The sequence below is a fragment of the Crinia signifera genome, chromosome 1, assembly GCF_055691185.1.
Source record: "Crinia signifera chromosome 1, ASM5569118v1, whole genome shotgun sequence".
Classification (NCBI taxonomy): Eukaryota; Metazoa; Chordata; class Amphibia; order Anura; family Myobatrachidae; genus Crinia; species Crinia signifera.
The window spans coordinates 382,296,825-382,323,698 of record NC_139217.1 but is presented as its reverse complement, the minus strand read 5'-3'; the positions used below and the strand labels follow the sequence as shown (position 1 = coordinate 382,323,698).

Below are 26,874 nucleotides of genomic sequence, written 5' to 3'. Positions count from 1 at the left end.
AATGTCCAAGGGTCTGGCACTCTCAATAGACAATGCAGCTTGTTCCGGTGCGCATCCAAGGTAGAGATGTATATAAGTAGGAAGGGATGTCACTCAGAAACTTTCAATATAGAAAAAAATACGCTGACTGCGGTAGGTTACGATCAACGTTTCAGGGTTGTACCCCTTTTATCTGCAGAAAAGGTACAGAGGGAAGCGCTTCTTAGTGCAACAACGTTTTTTATTTTAAAAGGCAGACTGCCAATTGATAAAAGATTCAATAAAATACATATGCTCGTACCCCACTATTCATCAGTGTGGGCTTGAGTACCACATGATATGTATGACAACCAACAACACGTCACCGTCGGAGTACACAGCTGGGGAACCGCGCTGGTCAAGATACACCGGATGGATGATTTTTACCAGGATCTTTTCAACGGCAGCAGCTCTCCCTCTCCCGATCAGTGTCAGTGCTGGGTGTAGATTCTTGCGTCAGGTGAGGCAAGTCCTTGACGACGAAACGCGATTAGGCGTGCCTCACCTGACGCAAGAATCTACACCCAGCACTGACACTGATCGGAAGAGGGAGAGCTGCTGCCGTTGAAAAGATCCTGGTAAAAATCATCCATCCGGTGTATCTTGACCAGCGCGGTTCCCCAGCTGTGTACTCCGACGGTGACGTGTTTTTGGTTGTTATACATATCATGTGGTACTCAAGCCCACACTGATGAATAGTGGGGTACGAGCATATGTATTTTATTGAATCTTTTATCAATTGGCAGTCTGCCTTTTAAAATAAAAAACGTTGTTGCACTAAGAAGCGCTTCCCTCTGTACCTTTTCTGCAGATTGTTTTAATCCCTTTGGATCCAGGGATTCCCCATGAGTTGGAAGCTGCGGTTCTAAATGAGAATCTAGTGCCCCTTTACAGACCCGGAGAAAGGACTGTGAACTGTGATTAGACCCTAACACTCAGGTGTAGTGGTTTTTTAGAAAGACTTTGAAACCTAAAAAAACCAGCGCACCTCCCTCCTCCAATTATATATATATATATATCTACAAACGGACCCGTTTGGATTCGGGATATATAAGTGGAGCTTAAGATATAAGCACAGTGTCGACCATTAAGGAACTAATATCCACAGGTGTGAGGACCAAAGACGCCAGACCTTTGTGGAACTTTGGGAATTATCCCGTGGGACTGGTATCGTTTACCACACAAACATTATACATATTACCTTTCCGCATTGTCATTTTTTTCTCTCTATATATATATAGATAGATAGATAGATAGATAGATAGATAGATAGATAGATAGATAGTTTATCTATCTATCTATCTATCTATCTATCTATCTAAGGAACAGATAGGTGGCACTCGGTGGTCTTAGTAAAAAGTTTTTAGTGAAAAATGTATCACTAAAAAGTTTTTCACTAAGACCACTGAGTTCCTTAGTTTATCTATCCATGCTCCAGGAAGGCACAGGGGCAGCTGAATATCCGCAGAGTGCCAGGTATTCGCAGAGTGCTGGGCTGCACAAGTTTATATATATATATATATATATAGTTTTTTTTTAAGCAAAAACCTTCAGCGGTAGCGTAGTGTAGTCTCTGGCAGCGTACTGCGGGGGGGGGGGGGCAGTTGGGAGTCCCCCCAATCTGACAGAATAGACTCTGTGCTCTATTCAGAGGCACAGTGGCCGAAAATGGGGGCGCAGTCCTCATTTACATATAATGTACCTTAATTTGCATCAACCATGTTATTATTGTTCTTCTGAGATTATTGTGATATTTTTATTTTTCTTGTTATATTTATTCCGTATTACTTATTACTTCAGTTATTACTAAATTCACAGTTTAACGTTAACATGTGTCCACATTACTGTCTCAGATGTGTTGTATGGATGCTGTGAATGTGTTCCTAAAACCACACCAGTATCCACGCCAACCCGAAGTGTGGTGAGCGGCGGCGGAACGCGTCCTCCCGACCTTTTCATACCCCCCACTATCCACGTTGGTGTGGAGTTGATTTTATATAGTGTGGCAAGCGCAGCGAGCCACTGAGCCTGAAGCGTGGTGAGCGGATGCGGATTACTTTACATGTTTTACGCGTCCCCTCGCGGGGCTCGCTGTGCTTGCCACGCTTTGGTCTCGGTGGCTCGCTACACTATATACAATCAACTCCACGCCAACATGGATAGTGGGGGTATGAAAAGGTCGGGAGGACGTGTTCCGCCACCGCTCGCCACGCTTCGGATTGGCGTGGATACTGGGTGGGTTACTATGGGGTCGTATGGATAATAGGGGGGGTACCAACAATAGAAGGGAATACATTATTTAGTAATATCGCATCGCATCACATTACAGGTTTTAGTGTCATAAAATGTGTGCTGAACAATGCGATGCAATGCGATAATAGCGGGAAAAAATATACCGGTAAAAAATACATTAATTAGTAATATCGCACGCATAGCGTGACACTAAAAGTGCACATGCGATGCAATGCGATTTCTTTATGCAGAATAGCCCACTAAGCAAATAGCTTAGTGGGCGCCCAACTAACATATAAGTACCAAAACAAGTACTAGTTATTCTTAATGACACAAATAAAAAAAGCATTACCAATATAGTGAGCGACATCCAGTGGTCAAATCACAGAATGCCTACACCATATTATCAATAATGACAATATGAGTACCCTGTTTCTCAGACTTGCCTTGATTTTCAGCAAAATGTGGTCATCTATATATTTTTTTTCAGAACAAAGGACCTTATGTACAGTAGATAGAAAGCATTGTAAGTGTTGAAATCGGGACATCAGAAGCGAAAGGACAACTTATGCCTTTGAAACTGATGGTTTCTTCCGCTGTGACTTATTTAATAAATAATAATAACAAAGCTGTATTTATTGTAATATTGTGTCCTACCCTAATACAAAATTCCTGTTCTCAATTGTGGGGCCGGTGTTAAGGACAACATTTAACATATTGGCATGTTCTGTATTTTCCCACACTGCCAGTGAGTTGTACAGATGTCTGTTCACTCAGTGTGATCAGTGACTACAGCTGCATAGAGGTACAGACAGGGTTCTCAGTAGCTTTATCATTTTGGATGCCAGAGGACTAGCACAAATACCACTGATAATGATGATCAGGTGGCTGCTTCTGATTGGCTGATGGCAGATTCACCCATCCAATGTATAGAAGCACTCCAAGAGCATCATAAGCAAATAAAGGACCATGTGCAATTTAATGTGCCCTTGTGGCAGTGCATGTGCAGTGTGTATTTCAGAATAGTCCCAGAGTGCACTGTGCTTATGGCTCCGTTAGGTATAAGAGTCTTTGATACATGCCTTATTGGCAGATCCTGCAATGGTGGGAGTTGACAGGTTACTATACACAGCAGGCAAATGTAACCAGGGAATGGTTTATTAACTGTTAGAAAGCAGCTGCAGAGTAACAAAGGGTAAAATAGTTATGAAGTGTTTACAGAAGGCAAGGATATCCAGTTGTAGCTCAAAGTGTATAGGGCTATGCTGGTTCCTGTAGTGCAGCCACTAAGCATATAAGCAATGATGGCAGCAAGATGGTTTATTTAGGTAGCAGTGCTGATAGTTGTATCTGGGGTTTCTATGTGTCATTCACAGTTTCTGTTATATGTCTGGAAGCTATAGAGATACAGTGCGCACAGTCTCTTTAACACCCCTGACATAAGCCTGGTATCAGATCTACTAACTTAGAACTGGACACAGCTTCAGATACAGGGTCACACACCCTCTACAGCATGGAGAGGAGACACTGAAAGCAATTTTGGGGAGGGGCCAAACTGAATAGTCATTAGAGACATTTAGCCTGGCCCCTCCCCACAGACCCATTTGCCGGTAATTATAACACCATCCTGTACACTTCACTGGGAAGCGGGCAGGATGCGGGAGAGTAAACTACTCTTCTGGGGCTGCGGGGAACTACTGAGAAAAATAAGGAGCCTCCCATAGCTTCTGGGAAGGTAGTCAAGTATGGTGTTGTACAAAGAAAAAAGAGGTGGTCACCCTGAATGGCGCTTACACTAGTTCAGTGGATATGCCTTTTTTCTGGACCCAAATGAGGGAGTAATATATTGTATATACCAGAAATTTTTTTTATTAAACACTTAAAATATCAAAAACAAAGATCACTTTACATACAAAGATAAACTTTTCTCAATAAAGTGCAAATGCGATGGGTTGTTAAATTTGTTATACAACCATGGTATGACGGGGGCAAAATAGGCTCAATCTCACCATTCCAAGGTGGTGCGGTGGGCTGTGGTGCTATGGATGGTATGTCCCAGGATATAGCATAAGGTGCGCACCACCGCACAGGCTTAGATGGAGACCCAGATCTTTAAATGTTGTCCTCCCGTCAGCGTGTTGGCATCCTCATAACATGTTTCGGATCAGTAATCCTTCAGATCTACATCTGAAGAAGGATTACTGATCCGAAACATGTTATGAGGATGCCAACACGCTGACGGGAGGACAACATTTAAAGATCTGGGTCTCCATCTAAGCCTGTGCGGTGGTGCGCACCTTATGCTATATCCCGGGACATACCATCCATAGCACCACAGCCCACCGCACCACCTTGGAATGGTGAGATTGAGCCTATTTTGCCCCCGTCATACCATGGTTGTATAACAAATTTAACAACCCATCGCATTTGCACTTTATTGAGAAAAGTTTATCTTTGTATGTAAAGTGATCTTTGTTTTTGATATTTTAAGTGTTTAATAAAAAAAAATTCTGGTATATACAATATATTACTCCCTCATTTGGGTCCAGAAAAAAGGCATATCCACTGAACTAGTGTAAGCGCCATTCAGGGTGACCACCTCTTTTTTCTTTGTATCGATTTTGAAGAGTGGGTGTGTACTCTTTTTAGGCCACCAGGAGGCTGCTACACTAAGATCAGGTGAATAGTGCGCACAGACCCCATACACCCTTTTTCTTGTCAAGTATGGTGTTGTAGGCAATTCATGTCTAGAGTTGGGAGGCCGGTGTTTAACAATTTAGAAATACATTGTTATTAAAAGGGTTTCCATATTCTCTACCTCTGCTGGATTTATAGGCTCTTATAGGCTCCTATAGTCATTGCCTCTTCTTCCCATCTGATCGCAATGACTTCAATCTGTAATTAAAACTTTATGAATTTGTGTCATAAGAATTTATAGTGGATGTCTAATGCTTGTAATATATATTAATATATACAGCGCAGAGTATGTATCTGAGCAGACAGTTTGATGGAAATATGTTGCTTATATATATTTAAACTTGTTCAGATATGGGGACACTTATAATAGGAAACAACATAGAGGAGAATGCATAAACATTATAAAATGAGCTGTTACTTTTTATGTGCCTTGTGTTCTTTATATCTTGGCCTACTGACCCCTGCATCTATAAATGTAAGGGTATTTAGGGTCACAATGCTGCCAGGAAATGGCTTGCAGCTACAGCCTTAGCAGAAGGGTAAATGAGCAGGTGCGGCAATGTACAAGATAATCTGTTACATACCGCCTAGAAATGTAAGAGTGGCCGGCATTAAAAACTGCTTAATCAGATATGTGCATGTCTCCAGGCAAATATAGACTACTGTCCAAACTACTAGTATAACAGCTTACTATAGAAAACACCATGAAACACTAAAATGAAGGAAAAGCTGCATGGTATTGTACATATGTTCTAGGTAGACTGACACGTTTGTTGCTATCAGAATAATCTAGAAACACATAAGTGTAATAAAAATAAGGAAAAAGATTTTGATCCTAAAACTAAATGCTACAATTATTTGCCCACTCACTCTGCCTGGTATTGGTGGATCACCCAAACAATTGGACTGTGTATGTTCACAATCTATTTGAAAATATTGATACAGTAGGTCAGGCATGGTAGATCGTTACGCAGCTCTGTTCGAGACAATATCTTCTCAGTTGAAAGTCGGACACACGTCAGACATTTCCCATATTTTGTCACATGGGAAGGAACAGGAACGGGGAGCAGATATTCCTTCAGTTTTCAGAGGCTTGGTGCATTATTTAGTACAGTATAGGCAAGGCTTAAAGTGGTCATGCAGAGGTGGTGGAACTAATTCCTCTATGCCTCCTAATTACCCAACCTCCCCGACCCCTCCCCCCATTAGGCAGAGACAGGGCCAGTGGTAAGGTTTTAGGCATCCCCCTTGCAAACTAGAAGTGAGAATTACTGCGCAGGGCCAATGTGGAGGTTGAAATGTTTCCACCTCACCATTAGAGGTTCCACCCCTCACTGGTGCTATCTACCATCAGGGTACCTGTAGATAATGCCCCTTTAATATTCATCACATAAAAGTAGACCATATAGCTTTCTATATGAATTGGGAAAAGGGCACATGAACAAGGATCTGGCACTGGATAGCTAATGGCATCTTTATACAGCATTACTGTATACTGATTAACGATAATGTTATCAGACTGACAACTTTGTGTGAAATGATCATATCAGCTCACACAGAGATGAGGGGGTTTGGATGCTGATAAGGCCATCTGTAATCATATACCATATAGGATGAAACATATCACCAGGGAGTATTATTTGGGATTTATTGGATTACTGATTGGTAATTATCCCCCTTTTGCAGGGGTGTGGTATATTTCACCGACAGTCGGGATTCCAACAGTCATTACTCCCGACTGCAGAGCGGGGGGAGCGCAATGAAGCCCCTTGCGGGATTGCTCGCCACGCTGCGGGTACGGTGGCGAGCTGTGCTCGCCACCTATTTTATTCTCCCTCTATTTTATTCTCCCTCTACGAGGGAGCAGTCTGGATTCCGACCTCGGAGAAATGACTGTCAGAATCCCGACTGTCGGGGAGCCGTCCGGCACCCATTTTGCAGCACCAGAAAACACTGTAACGTAGCCTTTAGTGTGCAGATACAGCTGCAATTGCTCACAGAATATAGGCCTGTTGCATATCATTTTATCATTAATAGGATGCATTTTCCAAGAAAAAAGATGCTCAGTGCTTGCTGAGTCATACAGAAGCTAGCGGCCATGTGCTGCGACTCATTTACGTAGTCTAGATGAGAAAGTGCATCTGTGCATCTCTCTCTCTCTCTCTCTCTCAATATACATATTTAACAAATGTCTCTGATACTGCACTGCTGGATTCTTAGACCCACACTGGGTTGTATAGTACTGTTGAACTTCAGACTCTGCAATTAGATCAATTTATAATAGTAATTATGTAACTATAACTTTAGATGCAAATTACACCCAGCAAGTATAGAATTATAAAGGGGATATTTGTTTAATTTTTTTCATTAGCCTGTTAGGATTTGTGAACATTTCTGCTATTATGCATATCACTTGGGCGATTCGGTCTATTTTGTTATTACTACACTATAGCCCCATACACACTAGGTGACCCTGGCCACGGTAAATATAGTTAACAATGAGTGTACACACATAACAATATCGGTACAGGATATCGTTCAGTGATGTCACCGGGACCCGCTGAACATGCAGGTTTTTTTACTATATAGCCAAATTGACCTGCATATTCAGCAGATGAGAGAGGTCATTAACCATGGACAGGAGTGCACATCCTTAATGATATTGAGTGTACACACCTGACTACTGGATATTTTAAAAGATATCTGTCAGAAGCCCCTTTTGAGCGATATTTTTTCCAATATCCTTTAGTGTGTATGGGGCTTATCATTTCCATCTTGTTTCACTCCTGGCAGGGCTGGTGTAAGGTTTCTCAGCACCCAAACCTTCTGCCCTCTCAGGGACATATCTCCCAGAGGCAATGGAGACGCCATTCTTCGGACTTACATCATTGGAGGGACACCTGCATGTACAGCCGCACCTGTAGGATCCAAGTGTGACCACTGCTCTTCCACTGGAGCTCTGTGGTGCACCCACATAGTTAACTTGCTTTATCCTAGGATTCAGACTCAACGGCGTCCCCCCCCCCCCCCCCAGATCCTGGCACCCTAGGTAGCTGCCTAAAGCTGCCTAGTGGTAGAGCCAGCCCTGACTCCTGGTTATGGTATACAGTACAAGAGAATTTCATGTGTGCTTCATCGAAGATCTAGAGTAGGTAACACTGTTGTATTCAACTTTCTATATTGCTAATGAGCATGACACAAAATACAAAGGAACAGTATGTCTTCCCCTTTTCAGCACAGTCAAACACCCATCATCCCTCGTAAAGTCCCACCTTTCTAATAAAAAATCCCAGTCTCTTAATCTAATGACTACAGCTAATGTGTGTTCGGCAGATCACCGCATTTATATTTTACAGATGCAAATCAGCTGCGCTATTGCATTTCTTCTCTGATAAACCTTCCAATATAGAACCAATAGAACAGAAATTGTCATTTTATAGACTGGAGAAGGGATGGGCTGTATGACCGGGCATGAGATATATAAATGAGCATTTACAGTATGGCCCCTTTTTTTATTTATTAATACTAAGTACAGTACAGTAGCTGGATGGCACGAGCAGCTTTTATAGTTGAGCCGTGTATACGGCTTGGTCCTGGAATGTGTGCTTGGAGTCAGCATCAAACATTTATGGCTGCGTTTGGAGTCTATTCCAAGTGCTGATTGGAGGAATATATGGATGAGTACTGCAGCAGCTGATTGGGCAACAGTCAGCAACAGTTCCGTTCTCTTTGAAAGCATTTTGTGATGCAGCAGGCAGGTTTTAATTTATGACATTCAATTGGGGTGGTGGTATATGCTATGGTTGTTGACTTTTGTGGGTACAATTGCTTGTAATTCCCTTTAGAATGTATAACTATTGAACTATACAATTAATGGCAATATGTTTATTTGGTGTTATGAGTTGGATGTTTTAATTCATTATATTATTGTAGCGTTTACCAGAGTTTAATAATAAACATATTGAGATGATGAAGGAATATAACACATGTCCTACCAGTTGATGACGTGGCCCACATTTTGGAAAAACTTTACCTTAATTACTATTAAAATTCTAGACCATCAATAATGAGGGACAATGAGGGTTGGTGTTAAAAAGGTGAAAAGATTATTGACAAACAATAATTCAGGTATGGTTGCATAGAAGGGCATTAAACACAAACATACATCTAAACTAAAATACTCCTTCAATACTTTAAATAGTGGACATCCCTGTCAGTCGCGATGAACCTGGTAGGGTAGCATCAGGCATAGACCATACTTGCCTACTTTTGAAAACTAGTTTCAGGGAGATTATAATTGGTAGTAGAATTTTGCATGGATCTCCATTGAGGGGTGTGTCATGCTCCACCCAAAGGGAGTGTCTAGTTCCATATATGGAGAGATTGTGAAAAGAGATTGTGAATGTGACACCTAGAGGCGTGGGTGTGCACTGCTACATCTGAAAGGAATCTTTAAAAATGACTTATAGACAACTGTAGATGAGCCCCAAAGCAGTTACTAAGAGCTATTATACTTGGTAAATGGTGCTGGGAATGGTGCTGATGATTCAATGTAAATCAGGCATGTCCAAACTATGGCCCTCCAGCTGTTGTGAAACTATACATCCCAGCATGCCTTGCCATTGTTTTAGCATTCCCTAATAGCAAAACTGTGGCAAGGCTTGATGGGACTTGTGGTTTCACAACAGCTGCAGGGCCATAGTTTGGACATGTCTGATGTAAATGTATTTACAGATGGGGCAGGTCCCATCTTGGCAGGGGATGGCGCTGGCGTCGCCAGCCGCCATCCCCCGCCAGCGCCATGGCGATGGTGAGAAGGGGACGCGCGCGCACGAGAGGCGCGCGCGTCCCCTGCCGACGGCGCTTCCATCCGTTCCCCCGGGTCCCCGCCGGCTTGCCGGCGGTAACCCGGGGTCCCCACCGCCTGCCCGCATCCCCCCCTAACCCCCCCTAACCCTGTCCGTCTCCCTGAGGCGGAGACGGACAGGGTTTCCGTCACGCTGGCGACGGAGACTGAGACGCGCGTGCGCGTGAGACGCACGCGCGTCTCAGTGTATTCGCTGGCGCGGCTGCTGGCGGGTCACCAGCGCAGACGTTCTGGCGATCCGCTAGCCAGGATAGGACCTGCCCCATCTGTATTTCTCATTCCCTTTTTCCCCAAAAATATAACAGTGTAATGTGGGCTAGGTGAAATGAGGGCGATTGCTAGACTAATGAGGGAGATTACTACTATTTCAGGTAGTCTCCTGCAGAATGCAGGAGGGTAGGCAACTATGGCATAGTTTAGAGATGAGCTCTACCAAGCGATGAAAACATAACAGTACAGCTGCTGTACATTACAAAACAATACAATAAAACGGAGGTCTTTGCTGCTCCAATAATAAAAAACATTGAAGCAAAACAAGAAGATCAAGAGCAAAAAGACCAAAAAGCTGGTAAATCTTTCCTAAAGTGATTACTAATATCCAGCCCCCTTAAAGCATCCCATACTGTAGCAATCACTGGCTCTGAAGCCAACTTTCCAAACGCCTAGTTAAGCTTATACCATTCATTACAACCTAGGAGTTTAACTGCCATCAGGATAAAATGCAGCCTTCAGGTATCCAGAGTTAAAGCCCACAATAATATAAAAGTAATGCTCACTCTAGAAAAATGTAATAGCTACCTTAAAGTGTAAAAAGATGTAATCGCAAGCTTATCCCTCTGCTAACAAGATCAGTATTGATTCAGGTTCTATTTTAAGGCTTTATGCTCAGATTTTGGGAAGACTTTTTGTTATAGAAAGATTTGCTAAAACAATATTTATTCAATGTTATCTTATTCCTTTAGAATTTTTTTTTATACACGTCTGTTCAGCTGAAATTGTGCCATAATGCTACTTAGTGGGTGAATGCATCTGTATAATATGGCCTAACCCCAAATTCTTCATATTTGCCCATATTAGAAATCAGCAGGGCGGCAGCTCCTGATGGAAACCTTATATGACTCCATCTCAGTAATGCTACAACTCGAATTCTCCTTTTAAATAGCACTGTGTCAAAGATAGATATTCTATTTAAAGAAGATGCAATGCATCCCAGGAACTTTACAGCCGTGGGTCATACCCAGGGCCGGTTACAGTATAGATGGTAGACAAGGTCTAGGTTGACCAGTAATGGTTTACAGTAACAGGTCGACACCTATGAATGGTCGACACACCCTAGGTAGACATTGACAGAAGACTGACACAAGCTTTAGGTCAACATATACATGGCCAACAGGAATAAGGTCAACATGAGTTTTTCACAGTTTTTTTGGTGTCTATGTCGACCTATATCAACAGGGACACCGTAAAAGTGTACCAGGTCCCCTCGCATGGCTTTGGGCACACTGTTGTACTCTCACTCTATGCCCACTTGGATAGTAATGTATAAAAAACCTATTTTAAAACAAAAAAGTGAAAAACTCCTGTTGACCCTATTCATTGTGAACATGTCCATGTCGACCTTACGCTTGTGTCGACCTTCTGTCAATATCGACCTAGGGTATGTTAGCCATTCTTAGATGCGGACCTAGGGGTATGGATCATTAGGTCTGCAAAATGATAGTCATCCAAGCATTGGATCGACACCATTAGGTTGACATGCTGAAAGGTCGACATGGGTCTAGGTCGACAGGTCATTAGGTTGACATAAACATTAGGTCGATGTGGGCAAGGTCGACAGTCATAAGGTCGACATAAGGTTTTTCACTGGTTTTTTTTAGCCGAATGTCATCACAGTTGACATGGACACAGGATAAAGTGCACCACATCCCCTCGCATGGCTTGCTGCGCGGATGCGGGACCATTTGTCTACAACAAGAAGATAGACAGCCATTAGGTCGACACCATTAGTTCGAAAACTCAATAGGTCGACATGCTTTTAGGTCGACATACCATTAGGTCGACATACCATTGGGTCGACATTCCATTAGGTCGACAGTGTCTAGGTCGACATGGTTTTTTTCACTGTTTTTATACCCAAATGTCGACACAGTCGACATGGACACAGTTTGAAGTGAATCGGGCACGGTGCCTCGCTGCGCTCGGCACACTATTATAATCTTACTCCATGTCCTAGTGGATGATAGGGCATGAAATACCGCCTGTCAGCACATGTCGGCTCAAAAAACAGTGAAAAAAACCATGTCGACCTTTTGACACTGTCGACCTAATGACAGTGTCGACCTAATGGCATGTCGACCTAATGGCATATCGACCTAATGGCATATCGACCTAATGGTATGTCGACCTATTGAGTTGTCGAACTAATGGCGTCGACCTAATGGCTGTCTATCTTCTTGTTGTAGACAAATAGTCCGGATACCTGCTGCGCTCGCTATGCTCGGCACACTCTTTTATTCTCCCACCATGCCCTAGTGGAGGGTATGGCATGAAATACCGCCTGTCGGCACATGCTGGCAAACTAATCCAGCATTGAACCGCAATCTCTGTGAGGACAACTGGACCCAAGCCCGGACGAGACCCGAGTGTGTTTCCACAGTGATGAGACTTTTCTAAGTTACACAAGTGCCTGCCACTTTCATTCATGAAATAACATATAAGGATTCAAATCATCCCCTCTATTGAGAAAGTATCCTGCCTCCATCCGGTGCCTGCTCCTAAGTGACTGGTTATTCTAATGCTCCAATTGGGAATTAATGTTACCAACTTTGGGGCAGATGTATGAACCAGCGTTAAGTGCAAAAATGCACTTAACGCTGGTTAACTGGGGGGGATTACGTTTATCCTAATGTATTACTAGCGCACCTAACGTGCGCTAGTGACAGCCTGCCGAGTTACGCTCAGCGGGGCTGTCCCCTGCAATCCCCCCCAGGGATTAGCGGCCGGGGCGATGTATTAACAGCCTTCAAGGCGTCAATTCGCCCGGCCGCTTCGCCAGCTCAGTGCTAGCGTTGTCCTATCCCGCACTGTGGGGACAACGCTGCGTCTGGCTTGGGCTGCGCTGGAGATCTCGGTGGAGATCGCGGTTTTAGCGAGATCTTGCGCATGCCCAGAAAGCCGGCCAGGGGGGGGGGGGTGGCGAGTGCTCATGTGTAGGGTGGCGAGGGAGCCGATAAGGAGAGCCGTTCACGCTGGGGATAACAGCTCTCCTTATCTGCTTAATACATCTGCCTATAACGTTTGCCCGCTTCTCCAAGTTATGCTGGAGAAGCGGGACTCGTTATGTGTAAAACGTTATAGGCAGATTAATACATCTGCCCCAGTATTCCACAATAATAATTTTTTATTATTTTGTTTTAAATCAAATGTTTATTTGAACCATACAGACAATCCCACTATATGTGTAAGTGATGTTCACTTTATGCTATCAACACAGCGCTGCCTTATTTCTTGTTTATGCATTTGTATGTTTTTAGGGGTTTGACTATAAAACAGGGTCGTAACTGGATATTCATAGGCCCCACAGCAAAAGTTTGTAAGGGCCCCCTATTTAGCAACTGATGGTGATATATGTATGTAAAACATATTACTTAGACAGTAAAGATGGGCCCCCTTCAGCTCTGGGCCCAATAGCAGCTGCACCCCCTGTACCTATGGTAGTTAGGCCCTTGGAGACAACTCATACCAAGAGCTCAATTTCATCTTTTTACCTTGGTAAAACTTTTAATGCATCTTAAAAAAAGTTAATCTTTCAACATAATTGATGGAGTTTTTTTTTTTAAATGTGTGATATTAAAATAAGGTTATTTTAATGATAGAAACATCTCTCTTGGGGCAGTATGGACAGTGTAATTGATAGCATTACTGCCTCACAGCACTGAGGTTAGATTCCCACTATGGCCCTAACTGTGTGGAGTTTGTATATTCTCCCCATGCTTGCCTGGGTTTCCTCCGGGTACTCTGGTTTCCTCCCACATTCCAAACATATACTGGTAGGCTAATTGGCTCCCAAAAATTAACCCTAGAATGTCTGTGTGTTTGTGTACATGTGGTAGGGAATATAGATTGTAGGCTCCAATGGGGCATGGACTGATGTGAATGTTCAAATATTCTCTGTAAAGCGCTGCGGAATATGTGTGCGCTATATAAGAAACTGTTAATAAATAAAAATAATAAAATAATCTCTCATCACGCCTGTGCATTTTAACATAAAAAAGCAGATGGTTAGCAGCGATGCAGAAATATCATAGGATCTGTAGGATCTGAGGAGGTGGGTGCACATGGGCCTAATCCAAATCCAAAACACCTCTACTCGAGGGCCCCAAAAATCCCCAAAAAGTTGTCCATTCACTGCATGGACCATAACTGTTACAGTTTTTTGTACCCATCTGCTACATACGGAGAATCCTTTGAAACAAGATGAAAGTTTAGTATTACTACTGTAGACTTCTATGTTTGTTCACTGTGTTAGCATTTAACAGGCCTGGTCCTCCCAGCTCTTTGATTTATATGTGTCACTGTGTTCAGCAGATGCAGCCTATGGTGTAGTGATGAAGTTCTAAGGTATTTAAATCACTTTTATCTTTCTCTTTTACGGCTGCTCTTGTGAATGATATCCTATTTGCTGTTGTAACTAGAAATTGAAACAGATGGATTGTACTGATTCAATGTTAACTATTTCAATGCTGCGCAAAAGCTTTAAAAGAAAACTATTGAACGCCCAATTCTTCCCATAAAGGGGAAGATTTTTCTGGAAATTCCTCTAAAATATCTTTTGTGATCCCATAAAATGTAAGCATCCCCAGAATATAAGGCGAGCCCGCAGCAGTTATCTCTGGTACTGCAACTGCCACAGTGTAATTTCTGGCCGCAAAAGCAGGGCCCATACAGTACAGTAGGTTTCTATTGAGAATACTACAAAGTGAAGCATTAAAAATCTGCCACATGCACAGCCCAATGGGCGCACATACGCAGTATGCTCACCAAGGGCCAGATGCACTAAGCTTCAAAAGTGATAAAATGGAGAGTGATAAACAGCCAGCCAATCAGCTCCTACCTGCCATGTCACAGAATGTGTTTGAAAAATGTCAGGCAGGAGCTGATTGGCTGGTTGTTTATCACTCTCCATTTTAGCACTTTTTGAAGCTTAGTGCATCTGGTCCATCATCTGAACCCGAAACACAGTGACAGCAGTAGCCCTTGACTGGTATAGAGGTTTTTCAGATGCTAACAATGGGAAATGCATTTATTAATTTACATTGAAGTAGCAGAAACAGTTCAATTAGAAGTCTGTTATCAGCATTAATTCTGCAAATAAGACTTATGGTTGCCAAAACAGACATTTCCGGGGGGGTATACAAAATGATGGCTTCCCTAGATATACCAGGGAAATATTGCAGCCAATATCTCCAATATTTATCACAGTCCCTCAATTTCCAACTGCAAAAGCAGAACCCAATGGTTTCTAGTTTCTATCGGGATGGCTTCTGTATATGATTTACTAAGCTTCAATATGTGATGCTTTCCAGAGCTTGGCCCCAATAGTTAATGTCGTCTGCAGATGCATTACCCTATAGTATCCTACAGCTAGTACCTTGCATGTTTTAATGGAGGGGTTCCTCCGCATGGTCCCACATGCACATTTGACACTGGAGACCCAAACAATCAAGCGGAGCGAGAGCATAAGCTATCACTCTGCTTCCAGCTCTTGGCCAGGGTATAGTAATATCAGAGGCCATCTCTTGGCAAGTGAACCCTGCTAGATTCAAGTGAAATTCATTTTCACATTATTAACGTAGGTGACAATTTTTTATCACATATAAATTGTTATTTTCATCTTGAGATGGTGATAACACATCATATAATGCTGGGATACAGGTTACGCTGCAATATCTATTTGCTTAACCTATTTGCTGCTGACAGTTTCCTCCCTCCTGTGCTGAGGTCATGTTGTGCTAATCACATTCCAACATTCATAGGACTATTAGTAGTTGCTTCCCCTGGGCTGCAGCGCAGATCAATTACTGAGCATGGGCTCCATGCTGCTGGAAGCCGTGTCCAAGAAGGCAGCTATTGGCCTCTTCAGGCCCAGAAAACGGATATGTCACACCCTCCTTTTTCTGAAACACAGGGTGTGCGCTGTAGTGTGTGGTGCCTGTGTATAGTGTATGGTACCTCTGCTGGAACTGACCTTGAGCAGGCCCCAGGGTCGGGTCACCCATCTTGCACTTATAGGAAATGTTAGAAGCATATCTCTCAACATAGAGTTTGTATGACCCGGGCTCCCATGAGGCCTCCCGAAAAGGTGGCAAAATGGAGATGTGGCTCCACAAGAATGATCATATACTCTTTTATCATTGGGGAGGGAGCCACTTATACCTCCAACCCCCCCCCCCCCCCCACACACACACACACACACACACACACACACACATACTATGGGACAGTGGGACAGTCCAGAAAAACAGGACTGTCCCGTGAAAATCTAGATAGTTAGGAGGTATGCAGAAGAGCCAATGGTCCAGGTGGACACAGAGAGGCCTATCTTGGTCACATATACAAGGGCTGGTGCAATCCTTAACAAGGACCTCCCTTGTGCGGACATGCTGGATAAGGCATGGGGTCATTAACGATGCGTGGGGGTGAGCATCAATTAAGAACATCAAGCATACACAGTAGAAGATAAAGTAAAACAAAATTTCAGACAGATATCTTTCACTTTATCTTCTAGTGTCTGCAATATATGGAAGGAAAACAATGCAGATAAAGTTGTTTAAGCACCTCTACAATAAATAAGCTGACAAACTATTTTCCTTACACCTCCACGTAGCATTGTGATTATCTGCAGAGTTTGGACTGCAGGCACAGATACAGGTCTTTATATCTTAACGTAGACAAATGTTATAACCAAGCGCAGGGCACTAATTATAGTCCTAGCTGCCGCTTATAAGGGATACTCAACCCTTAGGAAGGACAACAATCAAAGCAAAACAGTGTAAGCGGCGCTTTAAGGACTACAATTCAAGTATCAAAATATAATTCATTTATTTGATATCCTTTTATATATAAAAAACAATAAATACAATATACAATACCACCGGCCGGCAGAGAATATAATTATCACAACATATATAGACAAAAACTATTTTTAAAAAAACACATTACTGCATATTCAGAAAACTCCTCCACGCTTATAGTATACCGGCTAATAGACCTTTTTGTAATCACCCAGCTGGGTTTTCCTAGAGGCTCTTTTTAGCCTTGGGTGAGGTTTTGCATAGTATACTAATAGTGTCCTGTTTGTTTCAGGGAGAATAAGTAAGGATTTTAATTTTATCCAGCATCAAGCAGTTATTTTATCCAGCATCAAGCAATTATTAGTAAGCAGGTTAGTCAGTCACACTTTGAGATTTTAGTTAGTCTTTTTAGACCAGGCAACTTCAAAACAAGCTGTTTAGTGCTCACTCATTCAACCAATTAGTAGAGAATGGATTTGCTCAATACTTATGCTCCGTTGGACCCAGGCAGGAGGGTTTGGATTTGTAATCCACTGGGGGCGAGATACGGCTCACCTGGAGCGGGTCCCCGGCTGCTGGTCTTTCCAATTTGTGCAGCCCTCTCAAGGACTCCGGGCTCCGGCGTTGGTCTCCCCGTCTCGAGTGGTAGGGGCGAGATGCGGCTCACCTGGAGCGGGTCCCCGGCTGCTGGTCTTCCCGTTTTGTGCAGCCCTCTCAAGGACTCCCGGCTCCGGCGTTGGTTTCCCCGGCTCGAGTGGTAGCGGTAGTCGGAAGTGACGGTAGGATGGATGACGCATTTCCCCGCCTTCAATACGTCAGCGGCTTCATCAGATACTTTGTTGGACTCATTCTCCGTCTATTTATTTGCACAATGCCCCGCCCAACTGGGCGTGTATTCATTACGTCGCTAGTTCTCCCAGCTCTCTTATTGGCTGTGCATGTATTGTTTATAAATCCAAAACCAAGCCTCGATTTCGGCTTCGTTCACTATATTGCTCATAGAGCTTCCTTATTTTAATGCGGCTCAAGCCTCCATTTCATATTGCAGTGAGTAACTTTATTGTTTCTCCGTTTAACATTTATACATATATAATAACAACGTTGCTCATCATGCATATATATCTATGGGTAATAAGCACTTGATCCCATATAATCGCCATGTCATAGCTAAAATTATAAACTTAATTCATATATAGAAAAAGTATATATAAATTTTTTTTTTTTTTTTTTTTTTTAATGGAAGGTGTCTACATACATGTTTTATGGAACATAAAAGAAATATAATAGCTGGTGTTAGAACCCACCCCCTATCCAAACACATTTCCTTTTGTCAGAATCAGAGCACAAGAAACATACGAGTGAAAGCTATAGAATATATTAAACCTACAAAAAGGGGAGGTGACCGCTTTGGTTTACTGTGTAGGAGAGAGGCCTACTGGATCTTCCAGTTAGGGACAATGGTACCCAGAGGCCTCAACGACACGATTGAATTAAATAATATTTGAATTAAATAGTATTTGAAATATACACGGTACATCATGGCGGCCATCTCCCCTTCCCCTAGAAGATTCAATACCCCCCCTTCGGCTGCAATCCTCCTCTCTAATAGGTCTCCCTTTTCTTGGCTTGCTGAGTGCATTCTAAATTATTCTCCCTTTCCTTTTTTGCTCTCTCCTCATCTCTCTCTCCTTTGTTTTCCCCCTCCTCCTTTTATTTTATGTCTGGCAAAATGTCAGATATGAAATAATTTGGATATGGTTCCCTCGTTTTAGAGAGATATAAGTAAATACTAAGAAGTACTGCTGCTACTAAATCAAAATCTGTGGTTTATGAGTCCTTTTGATTTAATATATATATATGGAAAAAAATTCCTTGTCAGCCACATATATATGTCCTGGATAAGGTGGCTATGTTATATGTTATTCCTGCCTCTAGACAACAGGTATATATCTCTATAAAGATGGGCATGTCTTGGTTTAATAGGAACGCAGTAATTTTCTTTTTATACTGTATACAATCTATACCTCATTGGAGGTGTATAGTTATTATTATTTATCTAATCTCAAATTTATTATTTTTTATTTTTATATTTATTAGACTATATTTATTACCTATATTTCATATCTCTTATTTTTATTATTATTATTTTCTATTTTTTACTTTTATTATATAAAAAAAAAAAATTTATATATACTTTTTCTATATATGAATTAAGTTTATAATTTTAGCTATGACATGGCGATTATATGGGATTAAGTGCTTATTACCCGTAGATATATATGTATGATGAGCAACGTTGTTATTATATATGTATAAATGTTAAACGGAGAAACAATAAAGTTACTCACTGCAATATGAAATGGAGGCTTGAGCCGCATGAAAATAAGGAAGCTCTATGAGCAATATAGTGAACGAAGCCGAAATCGAGGCTTGGTTTTGGATTTATAAACAATACATGCATAGCCAATAAGAGAGCTGGGAGAACTAGCGACGTAATGAATACACGCCCAGTTAGGAGGGGCATTGTGCAAATAAATAGACGGAGAATGAGTCCAACAAAGTATCTGATGAAGCCGCTGACGTATTGAAGGCGGGGAAACGCGTCATCCATCCTACCGTCACTTCCGACTACCGCTACCATTTGAGCCGGGGAAACCAACGCCGGAGCCGGGAGTCCTTGAGAGGGCTGCACAAAACGGGAAGACCAGCAGCCGGGGACCCGCTCCAGGTGAGCCGCATCTCGCCCCTACCACTCGAGACGGGAGACCAACGCCGGAGCCGGGAGTCCTTGAGAGGGCTGCACAAATTGGAAAGACCAGCAGCCGGGGACCCGCTCCAGGTGAGCCGTATCTCGCCCCTAGTGGATTACAAATCCAAACCCTCCTGTCTGGGTCCAACGGAGCATAAGTATTGAGCAAATCCATTCTCTACTAATTGGTTGAATGAGTGAGCACTAAACAGCTTGTTTTGAAGTTGCCTGGTCTAAAAAGACTAACTAAAATCTCAAAGTGTGACTGACTAACCTGCTTACTAATAATTGCTTGATGCTGGATAAAATAACTGCTTGATGCTGGATAAAATTAAAATCCTTACTTATTCTCCCTGAAACAAACAGGACACTATTAGTATACTATGCAAAACCCAAGGCTAAAAAGAGCCTCTAGGAAAACCCAGCTGGGTGATTACAAAAAGGTCTATTAGCCGGTATACTATAAGCGTAGAGGAGTTTTCTGAATATACAGTAATGTGTTTTTTTTTAAATAGTTTTTGTCTATATATGTTGTGATAATTATATTCTCTGCCGGCCGGTGGTATTGTATATTGTATTTATTGTTTTTTTATATATAAAAGGATATCAAATAAATGAATTATATTTTGATACTTGAATGGTAGTCCTTAAAGCGCCGCTTACACTGTTTTGCTTTATATCTTAAGGCCACCATACATAGGCCTAATTTCCCCTGAACTCTCCCAGCAGCTGCCCGGGAGACCTCACTACGATTTGGCATTTTTTACATGGGATAAATTGCATGCGGGCAGTCCGCAGTGTCCGGGAAATGCTGAGTAGACACTCCAGACATAGGCAGCAGCATGTGAAAAGAAAAATTCAACAGATAGGCCTGCCGCTGATTGGCTGAGAGTGCTCTCTCAGCCAACCACCGGCGAGGCAGTGAGGCTGCTAATTGGCTGAGAGAGAGAGCACTCTCAGCCAATCAGCGGCAGGCCTATCTTTTGAAAAAAAAAATCACATTCTGCCGCCGCTGTCTACAGTGTCTGCTCAGTGCTCTCAGAACACTGCGGACTGCCCACACCGCTGCTGCAGCCACAGCCCATGGGCGCTTCACGGAGCCCGGACCCAACACTGCCCGCCCTCTTCACATAGGTTTGTGCCAGCAGTGCTTTACCACTGGCACGCACCTCTGGATCGGTCCAAAACATTGTGGGTGCTAAAAAGCACCCACAATGTCCTGCTGACCCAAACTGTAGGGTCCGACCCATGTGCACGGGACCGCACATCGGGTCAAATGGGGTGTCAAAAAGATCAGATTTGGCCCGATTTCTCAGCTCCGATCTGTCGGAATCAGCCCAAATCGGATAAGTGTATGGGGGCCTTTAGTGAGCAGAAGAAAGGGAAATTGGTACAACTCATGGCAAGGAGCCAAGTCTGTGTAATGACAAGTTTTCAACCATATAAGGACTTCTAGAGACATCCTCCACAGCCAGAGACCTTACATTTGCACACGTTTATTCTGGATAGAAACAGCAAGCTACAGTATTTAAATCCAAGCTTCTATGTAACAGTCAATTGTGTCTTGCTTCTACAGTAATCAATCTACATCACTGAAATATCAGGACATGTCAAAAGTCAACATACACTTTACTAGCATATTCATGGAATGAAATGATGTTTGGCTTTTGTGTTTTTCCTACCACCCTAGCTGCTTCCCAAATCCTGACTGCAGCTTTAAATAGCACTTGCTGATAGTGATCATTGCTGGCATTTTCTAAATAGCACAAAGTCAGGGGCCAGCAGCCTCCAGAGCTGTGATCAGCAGTACTCACTGAATCTTCTTGGTAAAGTTCTTTGAGACTATTCCTCCCTCCTTCTGCTGTTCTTCATGGTTACCTAGAAATTGAAGATCAGTGAAAAGAATTAGCAACACACGCTTGCAGTAAGCTTCTATACACAAGACAAACAATATAATTATAGTATAATGCTTTTCCTAGTATGGCAAGTATACAATCTACACTCACAGTATGTTTCACATAATTAGAGACCAGCTAGTCTAGTAAAAGATAGTAAAGTATGCACATCACATAACATCAAAACCTGCTGCTGCTGGAACTCCAGCACGTACATGAATACTCCTCTTTCATGTAAATTGGTCTATAATCCTTTATTCTACTGAACTTTGTGATGTATGGTATATGTCTCTTTCTTAGTACTCTATTGCATTATTTTCTCTTTTTATGTATGTATTGTTGTTTTGACACTTCAGACTAAATAAAACATTTTTTTTTAAAAAGATGAAATAATCTATTATTACTGTCACAACTGTGGTATATAAAGTATATAAAATTTATAAATATGTATTTGTATTATATCTCCTGGGGATGTGGCTCAGGCTTCTCTCTGTCTACTGTATCTGCCTTATATTCATAGCAGATCAAGGGAAAATTAGTAAACCTTGAAAAGAGGACCAATGATTTTAGAGAATGTACTAATAAATTATAGATCGGAGGAAGTATATCTAGACCTTTCGTGCGCTAAAGCAGCCTGCAAGGTTCCCAATGGTAACGGTGTCACCTGGTACACCCAAAGTGCAAATAATGAAAATAAATGGTTTACCAAAAGGGGTCCACTGGCACTAAAACAACTTAAGATGGATTTCAATCAAACATAACCATCATGAACCAAGAAAAAAACCTGAAATAAACACACAATAGTGTAATATTGTAGCACCTAAAATCAATATTTGCTAACTTGTACTACAGACTTTGGTCTACACTCAGTGGCATAATAACAAATGATGCGTCCCCCCGCCGGGAATATTTTGGGGATGCCGGACGGGGTCCCGACAGTCGGAATCCCGACCATTAACCCGACGTCGGGATCCCGACTGTTAAAACATAGACGGCCGGGTTCCCGACGGCCGTCGGCTATTTCCCTCGTGGGGGTCCACGACCCCCATAGAGGGAGAATAGAGGGAGCGTGGCGAGCGCAGCGAGCCCGCAAGGGGCTTTGTTGCGCTGGCCACTCTGTCGGAGATCAGGCAGTCGGGATCCCGACGTCGGGATGACTGTCGGGATCCCGACTGTCGGGATCCCGACTGTCGGTGAATCATACCACACCTTATTTTGGCGTCCACCCCAGTTAAGACCCCCCCTCCCCCCCCTGTGGCTGGGACAGATATAGACAGGGGGAGGCAAAGTGGTTCCCCATACCTTGGCAGCGTGAAGTGCCATCGCCCAGGTGCGGCGGTGGCGGGAACTGTAGAGTGCTGTGGGTATGGCGTCCATAGGTATCTGGGAACTGAAGCGCTGAGAGCAGAGACTGCGGACGGACAGCAGCGGCAGAGTTTGAAAATTCAAAAGATAGGCCACTGATTGGCTGAGAGTGCGCTCTCTCTCTCAGCCAATCATTGGCCTCGGCCACCACTGTCCGTCCACAGTGTCCACTCTCACCGTTTCAGTTCCCAGACACTGCTGCGCTGGATGCTGCCCAGGTACGGGGTACGACCTCCCCTGCGATGCTGCACCCACAACAGGGGGGGGGGGGGGGGTTTGGGGGCATAACAATAGCGCCTGCAGACCCCCGGCACCCACACTTAGTCAGCGCCTCCCTGCCATTGCGGATTCTGCGGTGCTATAGTTATGCCACTGTCTACACTCAGTGGGTAGACATAATTGCTTTGTATGGAGGGGAGATAACCTCTGAGAGCTTCTTGTGCCCTGGTTTCTTCTTATTCCTCCTCAAACGTGTATAACATAAAGTAAAAGTGCTCCAATGATGAAATACTGTTGTATAACAATATTATCACAATAACATGGACCCTCACCCTTTTAAATGTTCCACAAATTACTTGTAGACAGAAAAGCCATAGGTATTAGGCCCCCGCTTAGGTTTTCTCCTTGTCCATGTGAACCATATATGCACAAAAGAAAGGCCCCAGATGGTATAATACCATTTTATTCAGAAAAGAAACATCCATAAACACAATCACATATAATGGAGGTAAAACTGGACCCTCACACTTTGGCTATGTCTACAAACGAATTGTAGACAAAAAGAGCAGATTTAAACATCCACAGGGATCCATGCAAACAGCTGTACCGACTTTCGGGTCCGGTCCAGCTGTCCCTCTGAGCCCCTCCTACTAATGCATTTCGATATCAGTGACGATATCTTTTCAAGGTGTGATGAGGGGATCATAGGGAAAAGGTATTTATTATACCCATCCAAAAATTATTTTTCCTCCCATAAAAGTGAAGCCTATTTCCAGGCATGGAGAGTTTGTGCCACCCACATGTGTCGCTTAGCATAGTCATCCAGCTACCTCAGTTCAACCTATTGTCCTAAAAATAATAACACTGTGAGGTGTGAGGTGTTCAAGATAGACTGAAAATGAGTGGAAATTAATGTTATCAAGGTTAATAATAGCTTAGGAGCAAAAAAACCCCACAAATTCTGCGATTTTAGCGATTTTTTTTTCAAATACAGATCCAAAACACAAAACATGAAACACTGAAGAGTGGTGTTTTGGAACAGATCCAGATCCAAAACACTGCCAGAGATACAGATCGAAAACGCGTTTCGTAAAACACTAAGGAGGTTATTCTGATCGTAGCGGCCAAACGTGCGTACGTTCGCTATTAACGTACGCTATACGTACGCGGCCGTTGGGGTTAAGTCCACCCACAAATCAGCCGCATACGTACGGGCAGAAACAACGTTGAAGGGGAGTGGCGTACAATTGAGCGTACGCCAACGTACACGGACGGACCAGCCCTTACACTCCGACAACTGGCGTACAATTGAGCGTACGCCCCGTTTACGGACGTCTCTCGTCCGTCTTCCCACTTGCGGCTATCTGAGCGTACGCCAGCTTGCACGGACGGGTCCCTATTGTTTTCAATAGAAAACTCAGCTTATGTCACCGCTCGTGAGAGTGAGCGTACGTCCGTGCACGCTGGCATACCCTTCACATATATGGACCTGCAAATCTTGCCTTTCAACTATAATTATGAAAATTAATTAATTGATTGAATTAATTAATGTGCAAAATAGTGGGCATGGCCTTAAAACATTGCTGAAACATCCTTTGTAGGTGTTAGACGTGGTTTTTGTTATTGTATCATAAATACAAAACATATGTTTGTATTAGAGTGAACACGTTGACACATGTCGACTTGTGTAGATTGAGTGTGCTACTGTGTAAAGTCTATGAAAGCACGTAGTGAATGTGTATAACTGTTTAACAAATACCTACCTTAGCATATATAAGCAGGTCTTAAAAAGATTCTTACCTTAAATTAAACAAACCTTTAAATGTAGAGAAGTATAGAAAGATAAGCTTCCAATGTGTTTGAGTGCTGTGTGTGGCTTGCAGGTAGTGAAATCATGGTTTGGACTTAAGAAGACTGCAGCATTGGTTATTACATTCAGGTGTATGTGTTTGAGTAGTAATCAGCGTAAATTAGCAAACCCAGGCGCACGCAGGCATGCGGTATCTGTAGGGGTGGTCTGAGCTGGCGGTTGGCGGCCGCCTGTTTTGTGTCCGAAATGAACGGTGCTTTAGGCGATCGTGCGGTAGTAGCACCGCTCGTTTTTGGTGCACACCCCCGTGTACGCCCATATTTACGCCCATTTTCCCTCATTATTTCGGCCGCTCCCCTCAACACGCCCCTATGCCGCCCCCAATGCCCGTACTCTCGCGTACAGGTTTTTTCGCACGGAGAGACCCGTCCGTAAGCGTTGTGGAGTGTTCGCGCCTGCGCATTAGCGAATGTACGCATGCGCAGATCATGAAAAACCCCGGAACGTACGCGTACGGCCCGGCCGCACCAACCAGAATAAGGCCCTAAGAGTGGCCTGTGCACATCCCTAATTTTAACATCGGTGAACCCCTTTTGGTAAAGCATAATTTTGATAATAAATTATAGAATCAGATCTTTTACCTGTCATGTTTTGAAGGTTGATAAATCTGTTCAATGGTTTGACTCTCATAGGAATTCATTTATTCATAATCCCTTCATTTTACTACTGGGAGGGAGAGAAGACACTGGAGAAGAGAATGTAGGAGAGGATGTGGGGAAGCAGAGGAGATACTAGTATAGAGTATGTGGGGAAGGATCTTAAATATACATGCATATGGTGTTAATAAATGGGAAACATCACATACAAAATTGTATGGTGCATCCATCCTAGGAGAGCTTTGATTCATTTGAAGAACATTTGAATGCAAGGCTTGTTTAGAGCACTACAATAAAAACTTATCCTTGTGCATATGTGGTTTACAGGTGGAAATAGTTGAGTAGGTTATGTGGTTAAGAGAAGATGGGGATTTCCGATGATGGCACTGAAAGACTATGGGGTATTGTCCTTTTACATCACTACCACAATGCATATGAATGGGAGCACACCCCATGGCAATGCTATGCTGTTACAGGCTGCATAAACAGGGTGCTAAAATTCCTTTAGCTTGGTTACACACCCCAAAAAACTGCCCAAGGTTGCTTATAATTAGCATAGGCCTCTGGCAATTGCAGACTGCATATTGGAAAAGGCACTATAAATAGTCCTGAAAAGTCCTGAATAAAATTATACAATTTCAGGGGCAAATGCAGGCTTTTTCTTGGCCCGAAAAATAGGATATTAGTAAGCCCCACCCCTTGAAACAAATTGATTGATTCATGGGTCCATCAGGAGGGGCATGGCTAAAATAACACTATTCTAATAGAACTGGATGAATTGCCTCTGTTCTCTCCCCATTGACCTGTGTGCACTAGTCAGCTCTCTAAGACAAATACAGTGTGGCATAATATGTAATTGGCACTACTGTGTGCCATGATGTGTATAAGGGGTACTATTACTGTGTGCCATTATTTGTATAAGTGGTACTAATACTGTGTGGTATTATGTGTGTAAAGGGCATGACTTCTGTGTCTCATAATGTGTGTAAAGTGCACTACTACTCTGTGGCATTGTGTGTGTGTAAGGAAAGCTACTACTGTGTGGGATTATGTGTATAATGGGGTACTGCTGTTGTGTGGCAATATGTGTATAAGGGAACCCTTACTATTGTGTGTCATTATGTTTATAGTAAGGCACTACTACTACTGTGTGGCATTATGTGTTTAATGGGGCACTACTGTTGTGTGGCAATATGTGTATAAGGGGCCCCTTACTATTGTGTGGCATTATGTTTATAATTAGGCACTACTACTGTGTGGAATTATTTGTATAAGAGGTACTACTGTAATAAT

The 26,874-nt window shown here is 42.9% G+C and overlaps 1 protein-coding gene across 1 annotated transcript in view; it reads right to left on the bottom strand.

The window, feature by feature from the left end:
- Positions 1-26,874, bottom strand: part of HSPB8 (heat shock protein family B (small) member 8) — a 48,567-nt gene that overhangs the window by 4,953 nt on the left and 16,740 nt on the right. The window contains exon 2 of the mRNA XM_083151484.1: positions 21,451-21,514. Coding sequence (XP_083007610.1) covers positions 21,451-21,514 — 64 coding nt within the window. The remainder of the gene's footprint in view (positions 1-21,450; positions 21,515-26,874) is intronic.